Raw genomic sequence first — 15,925 nt, 5'->3', positions numbered from 1 at the left:
GGCAAGAATTCTGTTTTAATGAAAAGAAATTGTGCTGCAGGAGAAATGTTAAACAGATGCCAAGGCCATTAAATTTTGTTGCCTTCAAAATTTATCTGCCTCCTATTAAATTAGCAGTAGCTTTTATTTGTGTGTTGTTTTTTCTTTAATATCTCTCCTGTTTATAAGCCTGGGGGAAGGGAAAAATCTAATTATGCTTCTCAATGAATTGCAGATTTGATTTTGTGTGTAAATAGATAGTCTTGCAATTGAGAATCTGATATTAGTCAAAAAAATTATGGCTGTGTATATATTTCTTTAATTGGTAGCCTACTGAAATATATCTTGAACATGAAGTATTTGCAAAATAATACCATTTGAGAATGTTTCACAAGGGTTTTTCCTGTTTGGAACTCATTAGAATTTCTGGAGTAGTGTAATAATATTCCTGTTCACTGTAATGATTGTGTAATTAACTTTGGGCATGATATACTATGGTTATATGTCCATTTCTGAAAATAGAGAGCAAATGAATGTATTTTAGATATCCTTTCTTCATTTTTAAAATTGGAGGCAGAAGATCTGGGGCATTATTAGATTACACAAGATTTCAGGAGTCTGCATTAAGCTTGGGCTTGCCTTTCAATCTGTGCCTGCTGAAAATCATTTTGGGAGAAATTCCTGTCATCACAATCCAAGTGAATTCTGCAGTTTGAAGAGACAGAAGAGTAGACCATGTGTGTGAAATGACATAAGGTAAGGCCTTAAAGAAGTTTTATATTATGAAGAAATGAGCATACAGAAGAACTACAGCAGGAAGGGAATACTTGGACCTCAAAGGAGCCGGAGAATGGGAAACAATCCAGAGTTAAGAACATATGTTGGAAGATGAAAGCAAAACAAACCACCTGGTGTTTACAGGAAACCCTGTTCTCTGGATGCTCAGTTTGAACAGCTCTCTGAGGCTTCATGTGCCAGAAGGCTCCATGTGCTCCTCCAAAGCAGTCCTAGAGCTGGAAGTGGAAGTTATCCCAGGGCACATTGGCAGACCTGAACCACAGCTGGATCTTAGCCTTGGCATAGAAGTCAAATGGATATTTGGTCAGGCAGCAAAGTTTGATCTGTCCAACAGCATTGCGAGAGCAAGTTCTGATACCATTGTGCACAGTGGGAATGGCTTCAGTTAATTCAGTGTGTCAGAACCCTCCCTGGCATCTCCTCCTGGGAATTTTGGCTTGAGAGAAGTCATTTGGCAGACGCTCACACTTCATGCTGTACACACTTCAGAGTTACTCAGTTGGATGTGGCTGTTCCAAATGAATGTGCTGTTACCCCTGTTCTCTCCTTGTCCTGTAATACTGGCTCCAGTGCCTATGGCAAGTTAATATTCCCTGCTGTGGGTACTCAACTGCATTAAGTCTGCAGATAAAATCTGCAATTACAGTTTCTGTCTGTTACTTTTATAGGTAAGCCTCTAAGTAATCATCTGCCTGAAAAAATGTACGTTATGTTCAGCAAAAGCCTATATTTTCTAACATTTATTTTTTATTATTTATAAAAACAATAGATATAATTTTCCTAAATTTTTATTTCATCCCTGTCTGTTCCTTTCACTAGCTTTCATCTGTCATTTCAAACAAAATGTTAAAAACTAAGGATCATGCAGGTGCTATGACCAGGGTTTATTTATTAGTATCCCAAATTCTATAGGGCGTGTTATAGAAGACAGAGAAACTAATTGAACTTGAAAAGCTTGGAACCAAATTTTTAGGAGAAAGAAGAATTCCACCAATACATGAAGACAGATTTATAGCAGTGAGAGAGGCACTGTCTGGTTAGGTACCCCACCTCCTGATTTTCTGCTTTAGGATGGGGTTAGTTTAAAACAACAAAATTCTCATTTTCACTGTGATACAAATTTTTCTCTAGATTAACTTATTCTGTGTACAATTTCATGCAGCTGTTTGTGTAGCTGGAGTTGCAGTTTTCAGAACACATTATAAATGTGTGGGTTCCAGCTGTTCCCTTATTTCAGCATGGATGTGCTGTATTTAGTGTGCAGTTTTCTAGACCACACCAAAGAATCCAACCCAGAAGGGATGGTGACCAGAGGAAGCTGAAAGTCAAGGCTGAAAAAATAAAGGGAGTGAGACTTAGGTTATACTGAGTTTTGTACTTCAATTTTCTAGAATGATTAGGTCCTGATCATAATGATTTTTTATGCAAGTGCCTTTCTGAAAAATAAAATATGAAGTAAAATACAAAATGAAATGCTACACTTCTGTCTTAGAGGGCTGTCATGAGAATTAGGCTGCAGGGATTCAGATGGACTAGATGATCTCCAGAGGTCCCTTCCAACCCCAGCTGTTCTGTGATTCCTTCATTCATAACATCAGCATCAATATCCAAGACAATCAGCTTGTTGTAGACAGATCAGCTGTGCACAATTTTCTTTAATTCTCTAATTCAGACAGAAAATACTGAAAGTTGAGGTGAGGAGCAAGGGAGGGTCAAAACTGCCTCTGGGCTTCCAGTTGTGAATCCACGCGACCATTTAGGACAGGGCTTGATTGCAGAAAACCACATCCAGCATCCCATCCTGCTGGGAAACCTGTCCTCAGCTGAAGCAGTGCAAGGAGGACACTTCTGAAAGTTGGGGCTTTCAGAGACTTTTGCCAGCCAGAGCTGCAGTGGTGGGCTTGCAGTGGTTGCTGGACAAGGCAAAAGTGGTGCTGCAGAACACGAGAGGTTTGGCACTGCAGAGCTGGGGGGGTCTGGAGGGAGGTGAGTGACTCCCACGCTGACCTGGCTCCTATCTGACTTGGTAAGAATATTTGAATATTTTTTGCTTCAGATTGAGCAGACAGTTCAGAGATCACCGTTATATTTGTTTTCTTTACAGGTGAATTTTATACTTTTCATTAGCATTATAAGAATCTTACTGCAGAAGTTAAGATCTCCAGATGTTGGAGGAAATGACCAGTCACAGTACAAGTGAGTCATATATTTTTAGATATTATAGACAGAACCAAAATAATCTCTTTAAGATTCCATCTGCTGAAAACCAACAACTGCTGTGTTTCTATAATTACATTTAATTTGGAACTACTTTTAGATATTGTTTAATAAATACAACTATGCTGAAATGGAGATAAATGTATTTTTTATCAAACACTAAATTCAATAAAACTATTTAATTTAGAAAGACCAACAAGCTATTATTGAATTTAAGTTAATCCATAAATGAATATGCTGATACAAAATATATGGAGAGTAATATTTTCCTTTTAATATATAAATGCTTCATTTTGACATAAGAAATGTTTAAAATACTTTTAAATTATTTTCCTTCAACCTCTTTAAAACCTTTTCTTCTTAATTTCTATAATACTTACATATATTTTAATAACTGAAAAATTCTGATTTTTACAAAAAGTTTTAAAATTAAATAGAGTGTTTTATACTGATTTTACATAGCATCTTTATATTTTTAGAGGAGATCAGTTGTTTCTGGCTTAGAACAACTTAATTTCTGTTCAGACTTTCCTCTTTTGTGTTTTGGTGTGAGCATCAAATACTAAAATATCTCCACAGCTTTCAAATCAAGGGATACTGGGGGAAAATTCAAATGCATTGCTAAAATTGGTTTTGTTCTTCATTGCCATATCCACTGTTATTGTTGTTTATTATAAGAGCTGCTGGATAAGTAATAATCTGCAATAAAATCTGTTGCAGAAGGTTTTATTTTAAAGCCCAGACACAGACTCTGACAATTCAGAGTCAATATGATACTTAAGTGACAAAACCTCACATGAACACTGAAAATTCAAACTTTGAAAATTCAAAGCCAGGAGAGTGGCCTTTGAAAGTGCTCCTGGATAACACTTTCCCTTCATTTAAAAAATACTGAATTCCTGTTCTAATAGCTGACAAAACATGGTATGCAGAAATAAAGAACATCCTTAAAGCCAAGAGAAGCAGGACCTTATGTGTTTTGTAGACAATGTGACATGTTTGATGCAAAAAGTAAAAAATTCTGGTATGCCACAAAAAAGTCAACACAGCTGGATTGACAAGCACATTTGTTTTGCAGAGCTACAAGGGCCTTGTTTTGTGTTTGCTGATTCAATTATCTAAACATGTGGGAGAGCTTATTGAATCTAGATGAAACTGCAGTTATCACATTATTGTGTAGCACAATGGCCAACCTATAGGCAGGAAATCCCTTCAAGTTTACTTCTTGTGACATAAAGTTTTCTTTACTTCCATGTAGTATTTATTTAATTTTTGAAAATTAGGAATTCTCTTACTTTCAGACCCACCATTTTCCACATCTTACTGTAGCACTTTATAATATGAAATAGTCACATTAATAGCAACCTTGTCCTTCATTATTCAGCCCCGTAAATTCTTTTTAGCATTTGATTGTCTGATTAAGTTTGTATTTCTGGTCTTTAGCCAATACCCATGGGAAAGTAGATTAACCTCCTCAAGAAACTGCATTTACAGAGCAAATTAAAAGATCTGAGAGGTTCATTTATAAAACTGCAAATGCATTTTCAAAAATGCAGAGAATCATAAGGCTGTTTTGTTTGTCCCTTTCCTTTTCTGAAATATAAGTGCAGTATAGAGAAAGTAGCATCAACTAAACAAAAATTACTAAGCCAAGCATAGAGTGAAAGTGAAATATGAATCTAAAATGAATACTATTTATGCAAGTCACCATTTTTATTCCCTTCCTCTGAATATGCTTGTAGCTGGTTCCATTCTTTTTGTTCTTCATTTTACTTTTGCAGTGGACAAGGCTAAGTTCAAATAAAATCAGTTTTCCATTTCATTTGGGAAAGCAGGAAATTTGCTGTCAATGTCATCTCCTCCAGTTGTAAATTAATTTATTTTTCCTGCTTTTGGTATCATCTTTAGATGTGAAGGGTTTGCTACTCTTGAGAAGCTTTGCTGTCAGAAGTTAAAATTTCCACATAAACAGATGCATTTCTGGGACCATTATGAAAAAAGCAAGTCTATGAAGACTGACACAGAAAAAATAAAACTACTTGAAATACCTTTTCTGTTAAAATAGTTGAATTCACAGGAACATCCTTTCATTGTTGAATCAAGTTATATTCATCAATATAGTGATGAATTATGGAGCTCAGCATATAACTTCTCAAATTTTATCAGGCATCCAAAATTGGCCAATCCATGTCTGGCCCTGTATAATATATAAAACTGATGTTATTAGAGTGAAATAAATTACACATAAGGTAAAAGTATCAATTTATCATTCCAGTAGTTTCACAACCTGTTTGTCAGGACAGTTCTGCTTAGTAATTTAAAGTTCTGTTTTCTTAACTTCAGTAAGGAAACTTAACTTCATGAAATTCTCTTAGTTGAGATGATTCTGGATTACATTCCTAGGTACTGTTTGCAAAATGTGCATGTGCAATGTACAGACTAACCCTAAAATTACACATTCATCTCAGTAAAACAAGAGCTCATAAATAAATTTCAGCTTTGTCTCTTTCCTTTACCCAGGAGACTTGCAAAATCCACGTTGCTGCTTATTCCTTTATTTGGAGTTCACTACACAGTGTTTGCTCTGTTTCCTGACCGCAGTTCCAACAATTATATAATAATCTTTGAGTTGTGTTTGGGATCTTTTCAGGTAAATTTTAAGGTTTTTATTCAAAATAAGTTTTACTGACCTAGATGAGTGCTGCAAACTAACTAAGGAATGTTGTCTCTTTCCAGGGCCTGATTGTTGCAGTCCTGTATTGTTTTTTGAACAGTGAAGTAAGTCTCATCTTTCCTACTGAGAATGTTAAATATTGGTTTTAGTAAATGTATAAGCACCCCTATAATTCTGCTTTGATACATGAAACTGTTTTAGAAGATGTCTGCATTCCTATTAGTGGAATATATTTTTTGACAGTTTTTATACAGCAGGAGAAATCAGGGTAGCTGGGTGAGAAGCTTTAAGAGCTGTTTAAAATCTAATTCCTTGCAAACTGTGTTAATGTCTTCTGCTATTTAACGTGCAAGGGAGGTGCAACAGGCCTGAAAATTCATCTGGAACTTGAAATACCATTTAGTAAGTACTTAGGGGTAATGTCAGTTCCTAATGTCAGGTTCTGTCAGTACCTAAAGCTCAGAACAGCAGCAGATTTTCAGAAGTGCTCAGCACCTCATAGTTTTCATAGTCTCCACTGAGAAAGATGCAAGGAACTCCTTTTGATTTCAGCCACTATGCAGTGTCTGACAGAAGGAATGTGTCTGAAAAAGACATCTGCACAGACAATTAACATTCAGCTCTCCTGAGTGCTGCTCAGGTCTTTGATATTCATGAGATGCCTGATTTTGGGGTAATCATTTGATTCTATGCCTTAAGTGCATGAGATAAATAGCTCCATACCAAAACCTAATGTTGCAGTACAAGTGATACAAATTTGATTTTTGAAAGTGGCCTTAGGGCACCTCTTCACACACAGTGTAGGCAGTCTTTGCCTCAGTTAGGTGACCTTTGTAAAACTGCTTGGGTACTCTAGAGGGAGTATCCAAATTGATTGGATACTCTAGAGGGAAGGGATGCCATCCAGAGGGACCATGACAGGCTTGTGGAGAGAGGCAAAAGAACCTCAAAAGGTTCAACAGTGCCAAGTTCAAGGTCCTGCACCTGGGTCTGTGCAGGGCTGACTGAGGGATGGAGGGGTTGAGAGCATCCAACAGAGAAGGACTTGGGGATGGAGAATGGACTGTGAGCTGGCAATGTGTGCTTGTAGCCCAAAAAGTTTAATGCTGAACTTCCATTCAGCATTCAAAGAAGCATGGCCTGCAGTTCAAGAGAGGTGAATTGTCACCAGTACAAGAAAGACATGGACCTGTTAGAGCAGGTCCAGAGGAGGCCACAAAAGTTATCAGAAGGCTGGAACACCTTTCCTGTGAAGACAGGCTGAGGGAGTAGGGATTGCTCAGCCTGGAAAGGAGAAGGATCTGGGAGGAATTTATAGCACCTTAGAGTATATAAATGGGGGATTATAAGGAAGATGGCAAAAAGCTTCTTAGCAGGGCATGTAGTGTCAGGACACTTTTCAACTGATATGTGGTAGATTTAGGAAGGAAAAAATCTTTTCTGTAAGGGTGGTAGAGACACTGTAAGAGGTTGCCCAGAGAAGCTGTGGTAGCCCCATCCCAAGGCCAGGCTGGATGGTGCTCTGAAGCAAACTGGTCTGCTGGAACGTGTCCCTACCCATGGAAGTGGATAGAACGACATAATCTTTAAAAGTTTGTACCAATCCAAAATTATTCTGTTCCTAGAGATCCCCATGTGACAGCAAACAGATATGGAAAATTTCCTCACATTAAAAAAAAAAAACGTTCAGCTCATATTGTGCATTTTCTTTTAGGTGCAGGGGGAGCTGAAAAGAAAGTGGCGGAGTCTGTGCTGGAAGCAGACAGCAGGCAGAGATTACAGACTCCACAGCTCCTCCATTTCTCGAAATGGGTCAGAAAGTGTTTCCCAGCTCCACAGGAATTCAAGAGCTCACTCATTTATGCAGACGGAGACCACCATGATATAAATGAGCTGGGTCCTCCAAATAATGAAAAACTGTGGGATATATCATTCATTATGCAGCTTGATGTGATATTTTATAATGTGTACAGTTTAGTGCTTTGCTTTTCTACCTGTTGGTATTTGGGGAATTGGTTTGTGCAGCCAACCTATTAATAACAGAGAAGCCTGCTCCATGGATAATTTCTTTTGTTCAAATGGTATTCATATTAATTCTGATGTTCTCTTGCAGTTTATTAGCTGTAACAATTCAAAAATTCATTTTCCATAAAGGTCCCTTTACCTTCCAAAATGGCTACAAGATCCATGCAGGGTATCCTCAATGCAGATTTCTTTGGCACATGTAAGGGTTAAGATGGGAAGCAAGAAAATCTCTTACACTTTATTTATACTTAATGAGACATTGCCTTAAGGATTAGGAAATTCTTTTCTAATTATGGAAAATAAAAAATAAAACAAAACGAAGACCATAATTAACCACACTGGGAGTTCAGTGTGCTAATCCAAGAAATCATTAACATGATTTACACAGAGGGAAAAAGGTAGTATTTTTAGGCTAATGGTGTAAATTTCAGAGGTTACTTTCTACAGAGTTTGATTCCAATCCTGTTATTACTTTCAAAAGTGCCTGGTTTTATGTTTGGTGCAGAGTGTATGGCTACCTTTACAGGCCATACAGAGAAAACTACTATATTACTTTTGAATATAGTAGTTCTCAGTTGTTCTCTTCTGTTTAAAGTCAGAGATTTGTGATTTTTCATGAAGGAATTTTCTGTAGAGGTATGTTCTATTGCTAAAGCAGCCTGGCATAGGATAAACAGCCTTGGATAGCTCATTACACATTGAAAACACCATTTTTTTACAGTATTATCATTGAAGTCTGTCTCTATCAACTACATATTTGATTGCAAAATACAAATTTGATTGCAAAAAAGGAATATTGCAGTGAAACTACAAGTCACATTTAACAAAATATGCAAATGCTTTTAGGTTTATTCAGTTCTATATCTATTGGAAATTATTTAAAATTTAGTCCTGACCATGACTCCAGAAAAAAAAAAATAGCCATAATCCCTAAAAATTACCATAAAAGGCATAAAGAACGAATTTTTAACAATGCCAAGGGACTTATGTAGCCATGTCAAAAAAAAAAAAAAAAAAAAAAAAAAAAGGCAGGGAACTGACAGTCTTATAAAAATATACATAACATTTCCACTCTTTAAAAGAAATAAACCCAGTGATGTTTCTCTTCCCATGTCAACATTTAACCATGTCCACCCTACATTGCAAGTGGGAATAATATGCATTTGCATGAGTACCTCCACATTGCCTTCATATTTCAGATAACAAATTTTATGGAGCCAGCAGAATCCAAGGTCCTTACTCTTGTCAGGTAAAGGGAAGAACAGCAGCAAGGGCATCTTTTGGCAGGCATATTTGTACATCCTTGAAAATATTGCCAGTACTGGGAATATTGTCAGCAGCTGTCTAAGTGTATTACAATCCTTGGTCTGATTTAATCCAGCTATTTATCAGTCAACACAATTTGTTTTACTGGGATTGCCATGGAGTCACACAAAGTTTTGTCAGACCAAAGATAGAAAGGGCCCCATGGTTCACATGATTACTGCAGAACCTGGTGAATATTATGTGACACCAGTAGGTATCATTCGAGTTAAACAATAATCACTCAAAGAATTGTTACTTACAGAAATTGAATTTAAAGGAGCTATTGATCACTTCCAGATCATCCATAATGTTTTCTGTTTGGCAAAGTAACTATGAGATTCTGGATGGAAGTAGGCTGACCAAGAACATTCCCATGGGGTCTAAAGATGTGCCCTTCCACATGTATTTAAACTCAGTATATTCCCAAAGACTTTAGACTGAGGAAAGACTGCTAAAATTTAATATTTTTCCTGGATCTCTTGAGAAACTTATCAGAAGCTCTTAACTGCAAATATATGAAGACCCACTGGAGCTCTGGGAGCTGCTTTTACACCTAAATTAAACACATCTGTGCACATTAGGATTCTTTGTTTGCAGTGGCATTGGGACTGCTCAGTTCCCTGAGATGTGACGTGCAGGATGTTCTTTTTTCCCCTTAATTTCTGGGGTAGAAAGGCACATGTGACAAGCATTCAAGTGTGCTCATCTTTGTGCTCAAATGAGGTTATGTGAGTGAGTTGACACACAGACAGAATGATAGCTCAGAAATAGATGTTTCAGGCAATCATTTCCATCAGTCTGTTCTGCATGATGCATCACCAATTATATGTGTTTATAACACATTGTATCTTAGAGAAAACTGTCTTTGTTCTAATTAGGTGAGCGTGAAAAAAATCTGCATTTTAATTATTTCTGGGTTATAAAAAAGAAAAGCCTTAATAAGAAAATACATTTTATATTGCAACAAACCATCATTGTTTCCTTTAACAGGGTGCAGATGCATTTGGGCTTGATTCTACTTTTCATGTAGGGTGAAATGCCACATGAGAATTTTGCAGTGGGAGGACATAGAGGTACCACTAAGTTTGTAAAGGACAATGTGGACATGCAAAGATTGGCACACAGGAGAGAGAAGTGCTGTATATACTTTTCTTTCAAACCAGTGAAAAGTACAGGACTTCGGAGAACCTCATCCCTTTATAAATAATATAAAAGCAGATAATCTAAATACTATTCTGGGAGACAGTTTAACTTCATAATACTTTGTCCAAGCATTATCATGGCAGTAAAGACAGAGGGCACTGTGCTCACTTGTTTTTACTCCCAGAAAATTTCTGATTTCCAAATAATTTTATGCAAAAATATAGCATCAACCCTATCATCACCAGTTTGACTTTCAGCTGCCTTTTCATGGGCAGATATAAAAATATCAGCAAAAGGTGCAGAACAGTGTGGCAAATATAGAACTTGATCAGTGTTTTTCATCTTTACAACATCCATAACAAGACAGCTTCTCATGTCTTTGTCTTTCATTGCATTTTGCTGAGAAGTATGGGATTAAATGCTCTTGCTCTGTGCTGTGCTGGCTCTAAAGAGTCCAAACAACAATGCAATGAAACATCCTTTGGCCTTCTGTCATCCCTAATCCTAGTTCTCACTCAGTCCTAGCAGCATCAGGGGAGGAGGCAGAGGTTGCAAGACAAGCATGGCCTTTCCCTGCACCTCCCTTTTTCATTCCTTTACTGCCTTTTTCCCTTTGGTTGCATCAGGGGCCAAACTGAGTTGTAAAGTCTTCAAGGCAGGGAACTTGGGGTGTTTTTTTTGTCCATCCCCACTGAAAATCCAGAAGCACAGCTTGTACTTACTGAACAAGAATGATAATACATTTCAATCCCAGTACTATGGTTAATTGTTGTAGTTTACCTCCCCTGGAGGCACCATTAATTCTGAGTGATTTCTGTCAGCATTACCTGCTGCTGATGCCTGAGAAACACAGTGACAGCTTGCTCTCCACTTGCTAACCCAAATTAAAAAATATATCTGGACACTGACTTAAATTTTCCTCTGCAAAGCCAGTTTTAACTGGGTGCCTGATAAACTCAGGTGAAATTCATCTGCCCTGGTTTTGGTGTCTAAAAGCTGCATGTTTGTCTCTGAGCTAAAGACACTTTTAAAGTGCCTTCCACAGTCATCACAGAGAAATAAGCACTAGCTGAAGATGACTCCTTCCATGTTCAGCTGGGCATCTGAGGCAGATCAGCTGGACCTACTTTTCTCTGTACTTATTATAAAATGAGCCTGGGGTAGCTGGTTGGTACTTATATTTCTCACTCCAGAGATAGAATCAGCTGATGTATCCCTCCAGAAGAGATCATTAAACTCTCTGGGTGATATTAGACCGATACCCTTTTAAGCCAATTACCTTGGGTTGCCCAAAGTTATCCTCCAAGAAATGTGCAGTGTAATTCAAAAGGTCAGGCAGTGGAGGATCCCACAGTTCATTGGGTCAGGTCTCCCTGCCTTCCATGATAAAGCCCACAGCCTTATGTCCCATTTTGATTTGCCTGGCCTCAGCTTCCAACCAATTTTAGTTGTTTTGGGTAAGGTGTTTGGATTTTGCCTTTTGTAGGAGGGGCCATATGCTAAAAGAAAGAGTTTTACAGTACCCAAAATTTTCTTTATGTTGTACTGCAGGTAGCCAGCTGAAGAATACCCAATTTAAGATGTGATGGGGTGTACTGTAGCAGCAATAGATAATTGGTGGCAAATAGCATTACAAAAAAACCTTCTACAGTCAAGTAGCATCTCTGTAGCATCTGCTTCATATCCTGATTCACCCTAGGCTTCCCTTTTCTTTTAACATGCCGAAGGGGAAAGCAACAAGCACAGACCCTCAGCAAACCAGAGACTGTCTGGGACAGCGATTGATGAAATAGGGCACTGCCAGGTGCAGGTATCACACAGTCCATGTGCAAAGACTAAGATAAATCATCTGCATCATTTGTCCTCTATTTTTCTAAAAATCATCTTCTGTTAACTGTGAATATGCCCAGTCCAGAAAAGTTATTGAGAAAGTCCAAATTCAGTCTATACAGATTTTTTTTTCAGACATCCTTAAGGAAAAATCAAGCCCTAAATATGTCTGACAAAAAGAAAGGACTGGCAAATAACCTGCAGAAAAACTTGCTATGTGTATAAGGGTCATCATCTGAGCAATTACTGTCTGTGCACAGTGATACAGGAAATACTTTTACCCACAGAAATACCTTCATGTTACCATGAGTGCCTATATCATCTGTGGGCTGTCAGTACTACCCTGACATGACCAAATACAGAAGTTAGGATGCAATGCTATTCTGTTGCTTAAAAAAAAAATAAAATTTAAAAGTGTTCTAATATGTATGTTACAAGAGTACATCAGGATAACACTTAAAAGAAGAATTCTGTGATATGGTTTTGCCACTCTGTTGAATCTCGTTCTGCCCAATGATAGCAGGTGTAGTTAAATCTAAGTCAGTAACATTTCCATTCTCAGCTAAAAAAAAAAAGTGACTGAAATGTCCCAAATCCCTCTATTTCCAAAAGCATTGTAATAAGTTTACCTGCAGCTTTTGAGTATCACTTCAAATTTCTCTTGTGTCATCTTTGTTATAACTTTATATCTGTCAAGTATGGTAAAAATTAAAGAGTATGTAAATGAATGTGATTATTTTTTACAAAATGTACAGATTATGATGTTGTATAGATTAATGTGTGTAAATAGGTTTCATACTGTAATTCACTATAGTTTTCTTCTGGTTTTGCTCTTTTGTTCTTTTCTGGTTTCAGTTTTTAATGTCACAAGCCTAACAGCCTTCTCTGAGATGTTATATATAAAGCTGTGAACAAATAAGTGTTTACATCTTTATGCTATTACAGATAATATTAGTCAATAACACCATAATGGACTGAAGAGGAATCAGAGAATAAAAATTTTAAAAGTTTTGCACAAAAATTCCATTACTTATGTTTTTTAAAAATTCTGTACAATGATACAGTTTTCTTACTGATTCAGTGAGTCATGGCCATGCTGAAGGATGTGGCTAAGTTAATATCTCAATTTTTAATTCAGCAGCTGTTAGACACAAAGAAAAACAGCCCCTAGCTTCACTGAGGAATATGTAGCTCTCTGTAACCTAGATGTGCTTACAGGGGCACACAGCTAGAGCAGAACCAAATGATCCCATATGCTGTGTATGCCACCATCTCCATGGCCAGCAGCTATTTTTCATTTATCACAGTTTGCTCAAAACTTGATTGCACAGTTATCTGTCAGAAGTACAGGTGTCTGTCTGGAGTACAATATAATGCAGTGAGAGCAAAGGAAAGCTGTGATGTCTCTCCTGTAGAGGCAACACCATATATCATGGGTTTTTTCCCTAAAATATCTGTGTCTGTTTCTATACTTGTAATGGGAATGAGCACAGGAAAGAGACTGGCAGTGGTGTGCTGCTGATGGGGCCAGAGAGGGGAGTACATGTGGGGGAGAAGGTGGCACCTTGTGGGGCAATCCTGCCTGGGCAGTGACACCAAGCAGGGACAGAGGATGGAGCCTTTTTTGGTGTCTCTCATAGACCAGAATGTCCATCCCCTCCCGTGTGTGTCTGTGAATCACAGATGCCACACCACCCAAAGGTGTCTCTCCTTTGGGAGACCTGAGCTCTCACCCTCTCCCTCCTATGGGAGTTCTTGGAGGAGCTGCATCAGTCTGGACCCTTTGGCAACCAACAGCACATCTGCAAAGCCCTTCAGTGGCCTTGCCCACATGCATGGCCTCTGTCCCTCAGAGCCAAAGGGGCCAGATCCCCCTGATGTCTGCACGAGCTGCTTTGGAGCTGCTGAGCCTCAGCATGCAGGACAGCCAGGGTGCAGACGTACAGGAACACTGACTGGACCAGTTCCCATCAGTTCTGGCCACAGCACCTGCAGGTTTCCCTGGCAAGCCTGAGTCCTCTCAAGTGCAGAAGTGGATTCTTTAGAAAAGTTCTGGGTAGTTAGAGGAATGGTTATCCCCAGAATACAAGCAGTGTACTGTGGAGGGGAAGAATAAGGGAGCCTGCACTTCAGAAGCAGCTTAAAGAAGGAAACACTTCTCTGACCACTCCTGCCTGGCCACTCTGAGCAGTAGCAGCTGCAGGGGTCTCAGCTCTGTACTTGTAGCCACTGGCCCCCAGGCAGCTGTAAACAGAGCACAAACTGCATGTGAACACACACACTCCCCTTCCTCTGATTGCACCAAGGAACTTCTAGCTGGGACACTTGGAAAGGTAAAGGAGATCCGTGGATGGGAGGGTGGAAGAGTCAGAAAGAGCATCTGTCTTCATCTCTGTAAGAGAGCTGAACCAAAGAACTGCAGCACACAGAGGAAAGGTATTGCACACTCTGTGTATGTGTGTGTGTTCCAGCTTGGTGTGGATTGTAGAATGAGGTTACTTTTAGAGAACACCTTGTTTTCTTTCCCCTGGCAGTGCATAAGCCAAATCCCACTTATCTCCCAGTCTGAGTGCTAGACAGCCCTTAGGAGGCAGAGTGACAATCTAAAAGGGGGTGACACAGACCGTGAGGAGGAACAGGGCACTCATGAGAGCCATTGCTCAGGAAAAGCAGCATCTCCCCCACACCCTGCAGCCTCTGTGCAGAGGCCAAATCTGAGTGTGGCCCCTGCAACACTGCCCTGTCTGTGGAGTCTGGGGGTAAGTTTTTAAAGCAGTCACTCTGGTGAGGTACAGGTCACTCCAGTTTGCAATGGGTTCCCTGCACAATGTTAAACAAGTCCTAAATAATCAAATTGTATGTGTCCAACTGAATAAAATAAAATGCTACCTGTTAATTAAGTTCTATTATTTACAACCAACTATATTTTAATGTCCTTAACATAGACTGTGATATATTATGAGCTGGCTGACATGCAATTTAGGTTGAATGGTTATATCAAACCATTTAATAAGTATATGTTGCATCAAACCATTAAATAACTGTGTTGCATCAAAATAGTTATAGATTTTCCATACATGTATTTATTTATATAAATAAATATTTTTCATATAATAGCCTACAAATTACCCTAGGATATTCCATTAAATATGGATATTGGATTTGGAAGGCAACAGAAATTGAAATGAAGAGCTGTGCTTTATGTTGAAACCCTTCTGGATTTCTCAGTTGGTGCCTTTGTAATTGAGACTCCTTCTCAACACAATCTCATTAAGCTGTGAAATTCTCTGTTCAGAAAGGCTTTATTTAGTAATAGCCCTTGGCCACTGCTTATCCCTGGTTTCCTGCTTATATTCTTCACCTGTTTTTAATTAATGCCTTGGGCTTTGCCTGCCTGTCTCTGTAGGATATGAAAAAATACTGAGGGAAATAATGAGGGAATTAGTAAGCAAGTTTATAACAGTATAATTAATAATGGACTCTGACTACAAGGGGACATTTTGTTACACAGAACTGCATTCACGAGAAGCAATTTGAAAATTAAAGCATAATCTGAGTAATACACAAAATTGTGCTATAGAGGATGTTTGTGCCTTAGCCAGGTGATTAATTGGTCAATTTAATAATTCCTGCAGATTATGGCTTCTGTTAGTCAGATAAGTACCAAACTCATATGGCCTGTTTCAAAAAACACTTAACCTGACCTTATTACTCAACAACAAAAACATGAAGAATAACACTGTTTCTATCAAATACACAACATCTTTTAAAAATAATTTTCATTTTGCTTTTGAAGGCCATAACATCCTGTTTCTTGGGCTAGGATAATTTATCAATTTAGACACTCAAAAGTACCTTTTTGTCATGCAACATATGGAATTAATATTTTTAATAAGTAGGGAGTTTTAAAAAACCTTTTAAAAGCCCAGTGTATGCCCTGATCAATGTAGAGCT

General features: G+C 38.3%; 1 protein-coding gene across 2 annotated transcripts in view; it reads left to right on the top strand.

Moving 5' to 3' along the window:
- VIPR2 (vasoactive intestinal peptide receptor 2) overlaps window positions 1-7,807 on the top strand; it is a 45,953-nt gene extending 38,146 nt beyond the window's left edge. For both annotated transcript variants that reach the window (XM_021526532.4, XM_021526533.4), the window contains exons 10-13: window positions 2,882-2,973; window positions 5,515-5,644; window positions 5,731-5,772; window positions 7,383-7,807. In XM_021526532.4, coding sequence (XP_021382207.1) covers window positions 2,882-2,973; window positions 5,515-5,644; window positions 5,731-5,772; window positions 7,383-7,556 — 438 coding nt within the window. In that variant the 3' untranslated portion in view covers window positions 7,557-7,807. The remainder of the gene's footprint in view (window positions 1-2,881; window positions 2,974-5,514; window positions 5,645-5,730; window positions 5,773-7,382) is intronic.
- The last annotated feature ends 8,118 nt before the right edge of the window (window positions 7,808-15,925 follow it).

This window comes from Lonchura striata, chromosome 2 (assembly GCF_050655825.1).
Source record: "Lonchura striata isolate lonStrDom1 chromosome 2, ASM5065582v1, whole genome shotgun sequence".
NCBI classification, from domain to species: Eukaryota; Metazoa; Chordata; class Aves; order Passeriformes; family Estrildidae; genus Lonchura; species Lonchura striata.
The sequence above is the reverse complement of the archived record's forward strand: the minus strand, read 5'-3'. Positions and strand labels throughout refer to the sequence as shown.